This window comes from Belonocnema kinseyi, chromosome 8, assembly GCF_010883055.1.
Source record: "Belonocnema kinseyi isolate 2016_QV_RU_SX_M_011 chromosome 8, B_treatae_v1, whole genome shotgun sequence".
NCBI classification, from domain to species: domain Eukaryota; kingdom Metazoa; phylum Arthropoda; class Insecta; order Hymenoptera; family Cynipidae; genus Belonocnema; species Belonocnema kinseyi.
In genome coordinates, this window is record NC_046664.1 from 29,496,476 (window position 1) to 29,507,102 (window position 10,627).

Here is a 10,627-nt window from a genome sequence, read left to right on the forward strand (position 1 = left end):
CGCAACCCAGGCATTTATATCGTCTCCTACCATATTCACACGGACATAGACGTGTCATAGTATTGGACCACGTCTCGTTTCAGATCTGGGATCACTGACTAGATGTCCGGTGACTAGTCGGCGGGGACTTGATGTCACGCACCTCCTTGATCTTATTCTAACTTTGGCGCAAGAACTAAGATCTCGGAACACTTGCTTTTAAAGAAACCGCCGTTGCTTTAAAAGCAAGGTTTCCACAATCTTAGTTCTTGTTCCAAAGCTAGAATAAGATCAAGTAGCAGTTCCGTAAATTAATGCCCGTAAAATTAAAATTAAATGCTGTAGTTTCATTTTATTTATATGAGCGTTTAAAAATAAGAAAAATAGGGAAGATTTTGATATTACGACTCCTATGCTGAAAGCGTTTCCTCAAGTCCGATGTTCTTGAAGGACAGCTTGAATTGAATATGTTTTTATTTAGAATTGAGATAATGAAACAAATATTGTTTTGTTGTATTGTTAATAAAAAATCGATAAAAAAACCTGCTAAAAATATGTCGAAAAGAATGCATTTATTAAATTTATGCATATGCTTGAGAAACTCTCACTCAAGGTCACGCGCTGACCTGTTCTCTATAAACTTACTTATATTCTCTATAAACTTACTTGAGCAAAATTAGATGCGCCAATTAATACACCCGCTGTTACGAAATACGTGCAATACATACTAGTGCGACTGCGGATCAAATCTGAATCTGGGCCCGATAATTCCTATAAATTAAAAAGATTCATATGTTGTTTGAAACATTAGAAGAATTTTGTTCAACTTAAAAGTAATCCATTTGCAGTAGACTCTCACAAACCGCATCTATCTATCGATAAAAATGTTACCGAATATCATTTCGCGCATGCGCAGTTAATGCAGCGCTCAAAGCGCCATCGAATTTAGAGGTAGTGGAAGGGAGAGGCACTTGGTGAAAAAGGCGATTTCTAAAGAAGGCACTTTGTGAGAGTCTATTGTGCTTTTTAATCGTCTTTTGAACAATTTTTCAACAGTCACATCTGTTTCTAAATGTTTTTAGACAAATTTTTGTGTAAAATATTTAACGATAGACAAGAATTGCTCACGTCTATAACATCGCCAAAAAAGGTGGAAAATAATGGAGGAGAGCAACCAACAATGATGGACGCAAAACAGGCTGGCAGTATGTAAAACCATTCTGGTTTGCTCAACTCTAAAATCTTCATTGTTGAAACTGCATCAATCGATTCAATATTTTCTGCTTCGCGCGAGATCTGAAATTTTTTTGTTTTGAATTATTTTGGTTCATTATATGAAATATATTTTTATAGTGATCAACCCGGTAATAAGCGTAGAATAGAGAAAAATTAATATTTTCAGATTTGAGCGCAAAAGTGAAGATTATTCTATTATTTTGAATGCGCGATTTTTCCATCTTCCTAAAATGCCACAATAAGAATAAGATACCTCCTACACTTATTCACTTCTATTTTCATAGCGACGGCCACACAGTTTTCTATTCTCCCAAAGAGAACGTGTTTTCAATATATTTAATTCCTTCTAATTGTACCGGTAACGCACCTCACAGAGATATTTTTTATTCTTCAGGAGTGGTCCTCTTTTGATTTTATTTAATTCCTTCTAATAAGTTCACAAAATATGTGTAATAAGTTGTTTTAATTCCTTCATGCGGAATGTAAATTCTGAAATTTTAATTCTCACCAATTCAACTCTGCCTCTCTAGAGTTAAAATTATTTAAATTCACACATTTGCATTTTCTTATAAAGAAAACGCTTTTTTTTCATTTTTACTTAAAATCATGAATTGTTTAGTATTATTTTCAGTAGAATCTACATTTTCCAGTCCATCTCACTCAAAACCCCACACCCCACCCATCCAGCCTCTTAGTTACCCCCCCCCAAGTTGGGGTAGTAACCGCTACTTTTCATATCTGGTTTGTGCGCGCCTATATAAATTTGAATATTTTTCGAATTTATAAATTCTAAAAAGATTTAATAATGAAAAAGAGGTTAAAGAAATGCTTTCGTTATATTTTACTAAGTCGATTGAGAGGAATAGGATTTGCACTTTTTCTGTTTCCGTTGGGGGATTTTTAGACTGAGGAAAAATCGCGTATTCATAGGAATACAAATTCTTAATTTTTCTGAATTTACCGCTTGTTATCGGGAAATCCATTTCAAATCAAGCAGGTTCTACACTTCAATTATCAGAATATCTTAGCGACGAAATATATTGTTTATTGTAGGAAATTAGTCTACACATATTTTTTCCAATTGAAGAAAAAACTATTTTCAGAAATTGAAAAATTGAAAATAACTAAATTTGATTAATATCAGACTGAATCTTTAATATTATAAAATTTAAAGTTAAAAAAATAAAATTTATAAATTTGAAAAGAAATCAATTTTATATAAAAAAATTTTGGGACATAACACTTTCCTTAATATTTTTCTACCACAATATAATTTTTAAATCTTGTCACAGTTTTAAGTAGATGAGAAAAAGAAAATTATGGACATAACCAAGAACATCTTAAATTGCGACGATTGTGTATTTTTAATGCCGGTAAAAAAATACCGTCACAGACCATAAGATATTTGTTTAAATTGAGGAAAACTTAGAATAAATAAAAAATATTTGATAGTTAAAATTCAAATATTTTATTAAAAATTTGTTTTCTTTGGTTGGATTTAACAATTTTTCAATTAAAATTGAAATATTTTCCGGTAAAAATATTAAGTGTTATATTTTTCGTGAGAATTAATTTTTTTTATTGAAAATTTATCATTTCAGTTGAAATTTTGTTGTGGTTAAAAAATTAATTGCTTTGTGTCAACTGCAAATGTAACTATTTTTTTTTTAAATGTATCTTCTTTAGTTATAAATTCAACTTGATGTTAAAATTATTAAATTGAATTGAAGATTCATCATTTTAGTTAAAAATTCATCTCCTTGGTTGGATTTTTTTTTATTGAAACTTCATTACTTGACTAAAAATTCAACTGATTGGTTAAGAATTCATATTTTTGGTAGAAAATCAATGTCCTTAGAGTAAGTTTATCTTAAATTAAAAAAATTTTACTTTGACTAAAAATACGAATTTTCAATAAAATAGTGAAATTTCCAACCTAAGCGGTAAATGTATACCAACAGAAAAGAATTTTTAATAAATTACTTTAATTTTTAAACAAGTATGTAGTTGCATTTTCAAGTAAAAAAGATTGCACAGCCCCACAAAAAAGTAAGAGTTCCGATGAACCAAACTACATATTGCTTATGTATCTTGGGTCGCTAAGCCGAATCTGACGTTGAAATTCCGATGTTAGTTCTGCTTTTTTCCTAACCGCAAAAATATACGAAAAAACTGTCTTTTTAAGTAAGGAAATTACAAAATTATGGAGAAAACAATAAGTAACTTCGGAATTCCAGCTCAAGATTTGAATTCAGCGACTCAAAATACGTAAGAATTAACTAGTCTAATTCGTCGGAACTTCTAGTTTTGTTTTTGTTGGGGCTGTGAAATGTACGAAAAAAGTGTTTTTAAAAAATAGGGATTTTTACAGTTAGGAAGAAAAGAACTAACTAAACTAAATTCGAAATTTCGAATTAAGATTTGGCTTTAGTCACTTCAAATACGTAAAAAGTGACTAGTCGGATGTGTCGAAGCTCCTAGGTTTTTTATGGGGCTGTGAAATGTACGAAGGAAGTGTTTCTTGGGGTGAAGAAATTTTGAGGTCAGGTAGAAAACACGAGCAAACTTGGGAATCGCGACTTCGGATTCATCCACCTAAAAACGTAAGGAACAATTAGTCTGATCCTTGAGTACTCCTACCTTTTGTGGCAATTCAACTATTTAGTTGAAAGTTGCACTACATTGTTTAAATTATGTTGTCAGAGATTCACCTCGTTGGTTGGGAATTTAACTATTTCGTTTAAAATCGTGATTTTAATTAAATTAAAATGTCTTTAAGCTGAAGATTCAACTATTGAATGTTTGTTTAAAAATTACTTTGTTTTTGTTGAGGTGGTCAAACCAAGGGCTTGCAAATTCGCGAAGGGAGTCAACGTTGTCCTGCTGCTAGAGCCATGTTCGAGAGACCTGATGGTGATAGCTACAGATCTTAAAGAAATAGGAAGGTTCGTCATTTGGTCGGTCCACTTTCCATATGACGGCGATAACAACTCACGTACACTGATGAAACACTGCTTTGTGGGGCAGCATGGACATCAGCTTAAGAGGTAATGAACTACTGGAATATCTAATCACTACTGATTTTGATATTCTTAACACGGAGAACAAGCCAACGTTTCGTGACTTAATTAGGGAGAAAGTAATTGATATCATACTCGTTACGGGTAGTTCAGAGATGATATCAAGAAGTAGAGAGTCTCAAACGAACCCACTCTCTGAGATCACTCACGTATAGAGTCAATTAGAAACGTGGACACCTTGCAGATGAAAGCTAATATTTTCACGGAGGCTATACAATCTACTTATGAAAGTAATTGATGACCTGCAAGAGTCCGAAAGGCTGATGAGACACATTGGTGGAATGGGAAACTCGAAAAGCTTTTCAGGGAAAACAGAGAGAGGTTTAGACGTGTCAGTACTGGCAAATTGAATGAACTATGGACCTCACTTACGGCGATCAAATGTGAATACAGAGGTATCATACGTAAGGCAAAGCAAGAAAGCTGGATTGTTATCTCATCCAGCGTCAGATGGATCCTGAAGTCTTTTAGTCCTTACAAGTGTCCTGGTGCGGACGGCATATATTCGGACCTCTTAAAGTGGGTTTGAAAGATCATCATAGAGCCGCTCGTGAAACATTCTATGGCTATTATGGTGTTGGGATATGTTCCGACGACATAGAGGGGTACGAGAGTAGTCTTCACACTGGAAGCAGGCAGAGTCGATTATACTTCACCCAAGGATTAACGAACCATTTGCCTAACATCTTTCCTACTAAAAACAGTGGAAATACTTGTTGATAGATATATCCGCGACAAGGGGTCATGAAATAGGCCGCTTCACAAGGAGAAATATATGGTGTCTATTGCAGTCATGGAATGGGCCTGCCACATGTTGGCCAGCAGGAACCTAAGAACTACTACGGGTGATCCCACTTTATATGGAACCGTTGACTCAGGATGTCTGCATGGAGGTGTTTTATCGCTCCAACTGTGGTGCTTGGTAATGGATAAAATATGGATGTAATGTAATGGATAAACTCTCTATTTTCTCACGAGTCAGGGCTATCATTAACGATATACTGGTTAATTGTCAAGCGCGGCCAGTGTCTGGATGAACTCTTTGGAGTTATGAGGCAAGCACTGGAGATAGAGGATTCTCGGTGCAAGAAGACTGGGCTATAGGTCAGTCCAGGTAAGAATGGAAATCAAAGAACGAGCTAAATATCTATAAGCGACTTTATGGTTTTACAGGAGAGACATAGGGAAAATATGTGGCTTGAAATTGGAGACACTTATGTGGATCTATCGTATACAGCGATATTGCGATCCAGGTCAACCTCTGCGGCGGTGATCCGGTGGAGCTGGATCGAAGTGTCCATTGTGAAGTCTTGGCTCGACAGAATAAGGGGAGTGATTCTAAGAGGCGTCCCTGGTGCCTTATAGTCGATACCTACGATGGCTTTGGTGGCACTAATAGCTTTAGAGCCCCTCCATCTCACTATCAAGGCCGTCGATGCGAAGGCGGTCTGGAGATTAAACATGGTAAACGTCAGAAGGATTTCGACAGCAGTGCGGATTTCAACCGATATTGCAAGGAGGCCGACCATAAGCTACCTCTTTAACAAGAAGTATCGAGTTAGCCTATCCACGGAGGAGAAGTGGGTTAACGGCGAAGTACACCTGCCCAGTGATGGATACAACTGGTTTACATATGGTTCCAAGAAGAAGGAGAATGCAGAAGCCGGTGTATATCGTAGAAGGAATGGAATGTGCTTGACAATCGCGATGCGGACCTACGCGAAAGTTCTACAATCTGAGATTATGACCATGCTCCAGGGCGCCTACAAGGCAAAGGAGTATGGAGGTAAAACAAACATCCGTATCTGCTCATACAGCAGGACTGCTGTAATGGCTCTGATTGGAACAACGATAACGTCGCTATTATTAGGGGAGTGCCTTGAGGCACTATACAAGCCAGCGACAGAAAATGGAGTGACTTTACTTTGGATCCCTGGTCACACCGTTATCAAGGGAAATGAGATGTAGAACAGGCTAGCAAAACTAGCAGCAAGAAAAAATTTCGGTGGAACTAATGGCCTATAACTTAATTTAAACACCAGCTACAAGCTATTCACTGACATGCTCAAAGAGAGGATATTAACATCTATCGAGCCGGTATAAAGTGCAATAGTTGAAAACCGCGGTTGCAAGAGAGGGCTGCTAGGTTGCAGAGAGAACCTGTTAATAGGTGCATTACACACGATTCCATTAGGCATCGACGCAGTTAGTTTATGACTTTTATTGACTATTGAACTATGAGCTACTCATCAAGATCTTTGAGTGCCTAGAGGTGCATCCGAAAATAATGAGATATATGAAAGCTCTTATGCTCTTGTTGTGAACAAGATTTGTCATATTTGCATCTCCGTTTTGCCTTTATCTATTGTGCTCCGAGGCAAAAGCTCTGGGCACCTATGTGTCCCGCTGAACTGAAGAGATTTTAAGGTCTTTCATGCATGGTCGACCTTAAACTCTTTTCCTCTTCAAAAGTAGACCTTAAAATCTTTAAAGCGGCCGCAAATAGGTACTCTAAAGCAATTAGCATGAGCTTTGGACTGGAAAATTGTGCTTGCGTCCATCTACACAAAAGAAGACTAGAAAATACAGCATCGTGTGACAATGAGTATCTTTAACTCATAGGTGGAAATAACATTCAACATCTTGGTAATGGAAAAACATATGCATATTTTGGAATATCTTATTATCTCTAAATTGTCAGAAAATTTGAGCTTTCGTTTTCACCTGGGAATAAGGAGATCCAGGCAAACAATACTGTTCTACACGTAAGGTGCTGTAAAATGTAACGTCAATGAATTGAAGCAACTTGGCCGAAGCACACGCATCTAGAACATGTATCTAGAATATACTGACGAGTCGCTTCATGATTAATTCTACGGCATTACACGTAGAGAAGAGCTATCGATTGGCCCGCCCAACATGTTTCTCAAATCTACTTGATTGAGATTGATGACTGAGGGATTTCTTTTTGCCTGTCAAGATGGCGTTATAGACACCTTAATTTACCGAGAGCGCATAATGAATGTACCTGTAAGCAATACCAATGACCAAACTTACAAGCAAGAGCCAGAAATACTTGGATATATTCTCAGTGGATGCTCGAAGTATGCACGCTACGGGTACATAGAAACACAATGCAGAAAGACGTCTTCCCATACGCTTAGGGGGAACTGGACTCAGTTGTAGAGAATGATCAGTGTAAGATCAAATGGAATTTCTCAATCTCCACCACTCAACGTATCAGTGCTACGAAGCCTGATATTATCCTCCAAGATCTGAAGACAAAGACAATTTACGTCACTGAATTCTCGGCACCAGCCGATGGTAATATCACGTCAAAGGAGGAAGAAAAAACCGGCATAATCCATCGCAAGCGGTCCGAAAACACTGTTCCTCATGAAGTCGTACAAAGGTTGGGAGCTCTAAAAAGTATCCATAAGTGAAACTTTCATCCCCAACTATGCCTCTGCCGCATAAGGGAATCCACGGCTAGAGACCAGACTCTAAGGAACAGTGTTGTACGAAATATCATGTGTAAATTTTCTGTTCTTGCTTACCTTCTAGGATAGAAAGAGCAGGAATATACGACGTATACTTTCCGGTTGCGTAGGGTTTGGTTGCTTTAAAGAACCATGATCGCAGCTGCTGTAGCACACAACTTATCCAAATAATAAAATATATAATAATATAATAATAGCTCTAAGAAAGCGTCCAGAGGTGACTGCTGTTACTTCCAACACTAGTGGTCGCTGTTTAAGTATAACAGCGGTAAAAGCAGAAATCCAAACTACACCATGCTCCTATATTTGTACCAACAACATCACTGCAAAAGCTTTTAAACGTCGTTTCAAATTAACTGATAACATCATCACCTCTCAGTCACTTGACTTAGTCCTTGGCTATGATGAAAAACCGGGATAACCCGATTGAAAGTTTGAAAAAATCCACTATTACATTATTTGTTGAGAATTTATTATTTTTCATCATTAATGTCGAAAATATTCTTCTTGTTTTTCTTTTATATTATTTTATACATTAAACACTATAAAATAGAGTTATTTCATATTAATATTCATTTTATAATTTATTTTAAAATCTGAGTAAAAAGAAAAATGAAATTAATCGCGCGCGTAGGCTGCCTGTTTGTTTTTCCAGTATATAATATAAACTCATACCTCAGACATTGTACTGGACTCATCGTCAGGTATTTCAAGTGTTTTCTTTTTCTCTGTTGGTTTTTTAATCTCTCCAGTGTGTATTTCCGAAATATCAGTTGCCTATTTTTGAAAAAATTTACTAAATGATTAACAGAAGAAATTCTTTAGCCAAAGAAAACTATTAAAAGTAAAGTTTTATTTTAATTCATACCTGCGCTGTGACAAGTGAATGATAGTGGCCCTTTAATCTCATTAAATAATCATGGTTTCCTTCTTCTATAACTTCTCCATTTTTCAAGACAATTATTTTATCAGCTTCTCGTATCGTCGTTAGTCTGTGTGCAACAATGATCGTAGTTCTTCCTTTATATACCTTAACAAATAAAAAATTTGAAATAAATGTAAAGAACTCATCAGGGTCCTCGTGCTCGGCTCACAGGCAATCACCGCGTCACGCGTTCAGCGATCCCCACCTAGGTCCTACGGGGATCAACAGCACAAGAGCGCATGCGGTTTCCCAACACCAGCGCTACCCCCACTCTGAGGAGAGGGTATAAGAAAAGGCTGTGCAGGACGGACAGGACACTCGATAGCACTGAATAGCCTAAAAAGTCACCGGTCCTCGCAATCGGTACACTGATTGATTCTGGTGTACCGCACGCGAGAAAGTGATCTTAACGCACTGCCCTCAGAGTTCTCCTAAAGCACCTGCCCTTTTCAGGGCAAACTGAATTAAACATGTCCGACCTTCATTCGGATGGAGGTTCTCCCGCCCCTTGCCTAAACTCAATCTACCGAACCCAGCTAATCTTTCCGAAGCCGAGATGGCTTCTTTCATCTCCGAATTGCGTCTAGCATTAAAAACTTTCGAGTCATTCTCTCTTGCTCGGGTCGCCTCAAACTCTTCTTTGCCTTCTCCAGACGATGGTCTTGAAGCCATGGACACCCTCCAATCCCAAATCGCTCCCGAATCTGTGACCGATGACCTCGATGATTTCCGTCCCGTGATGTCAAAGTGCAGAAAGCGCAAGCTTCTTCCAAGCCCCGCAAAACCAGCGGCTCCCTCTCCCTCCAACGATGAGTCGATTCTTTCTTCCTCTTCCGACGACGACGATTCAATCGTAAAAGAGAAGAGCCCTCCCCCTATCGGTATCTTGCGGAAGGATCTCTGGCCGAAAATCCATTCGGCACTTTTAAAGGCAGACATCCCCATTCGGTCCGCAAAAAACTCATTAGACGCTATAATCGTCTACTCTTCCTCCGTTGATAGCTTCCGCGCTATCACACTTAAACTTAAGAAAAACAAAATTGATTACACCACTAATCAACTGCAGCAGGACAGAGATCTTGTTGTCGTGATTAGAGGTGTAATTGAATCCCTCACTGAAGAATCCATTCTCGAGGAACTTCAGAGGAAAATCCCCTCCGTCAAGCGAGTTCATCGCTTGAAGAAGGGGGACAACATCTGGCCTCTGGTCGCCGTCCACCTGGACAATTCTTCTCCCTCAGCAAAATCTATTTTCGACATTAAGCATGTCGCCGGCCTCAGCGTTCGAGTTGAATCCAAGAGGCAGTCGAACCTCATTCCTCAGTGCCGTCGCTGCCTGAAATATTTCCACATGGCAAATTACTGCCATGCTTCTTTCTCTTGCGCTTTCTGCGCACGTAACCATGCCACCGCGGCTTGCACTACCCGTACTCAAAAAGGTGCAACGTCTTCCTGCTTTAATTGCAAAGGCCCTCATTGCGCCACCTCCCGAGGCTGCCCTAAAGTTTCGCAACGTTCGTCAGCCCAACCAAACTAAACTCATCAACCTCCAAAGCCTAAACCTACTGCAAACCCCGCCCCTCTTCCAAAACCTCGCGCCGCGACAAATCCTGTTTCCTTCCAACGCTCGTTCGCCGACGCAAACTCAGCTCGTCCCCCGACCAAGGCTCATCAGCGACCTCAACCCTCTCCTCCTGCTGACCCTCTGCACAATCCGCAGCTACAGCAGCTTTTTCGTGACTTCCTTTCCGTCTTCGCCGCTGCCTTCCAGCAGCCAACCCCACAGAACTCTTGAAGACAAAATTTCAATCATGACCTGGAATGCCAACGGCATCTCGGCCCCAAAGCGATTAGAACTGTCTCTACTTCTTAGTGACAAGTCAATCGACATTGCCTGTATTACCGAG

General features: G+C 38.6%; 1 protein-coding gene across 5 annotated transcripts in view; it reads right to left on the minus strand.

Annotated features, from left to right (window-relative positions):
* The window catches only part of LOC117177950 (ATP-dependent translocase ABCB1-like), a 64,965-nt gene that overhangs the window by 32,472 nt on the left and 21,866 nt on the right, over positions 1 to 10,627 (minus strand). For all 5 annotated transcript variants that reach the window (XM_033369085.1, XM_033369081.1, XM_033369084.1 and 2 more), the window contains 4 exons: positions 8,664 to 8,825; positions 8,471 to 8,572; positions 1,108 to 1,275; positions 646 to 750 (listed from right to left, as the gene is read on the minus strand). In XM_033369085.1, coding sequence (XP_033224976.1) covers positions 646 to 750; positions 1,108 to 1,275; positions 8,471 to 8,572; positions 8,664 to 8,825 — 537 coding nt within the window. The remainder of the gene's footprint in view (positions 1 to 645; positions 751 to 1,107; positions 1,276 to 8,470; positions 8,573 to 8,663; positions 8,826 to 10,627) is intronic.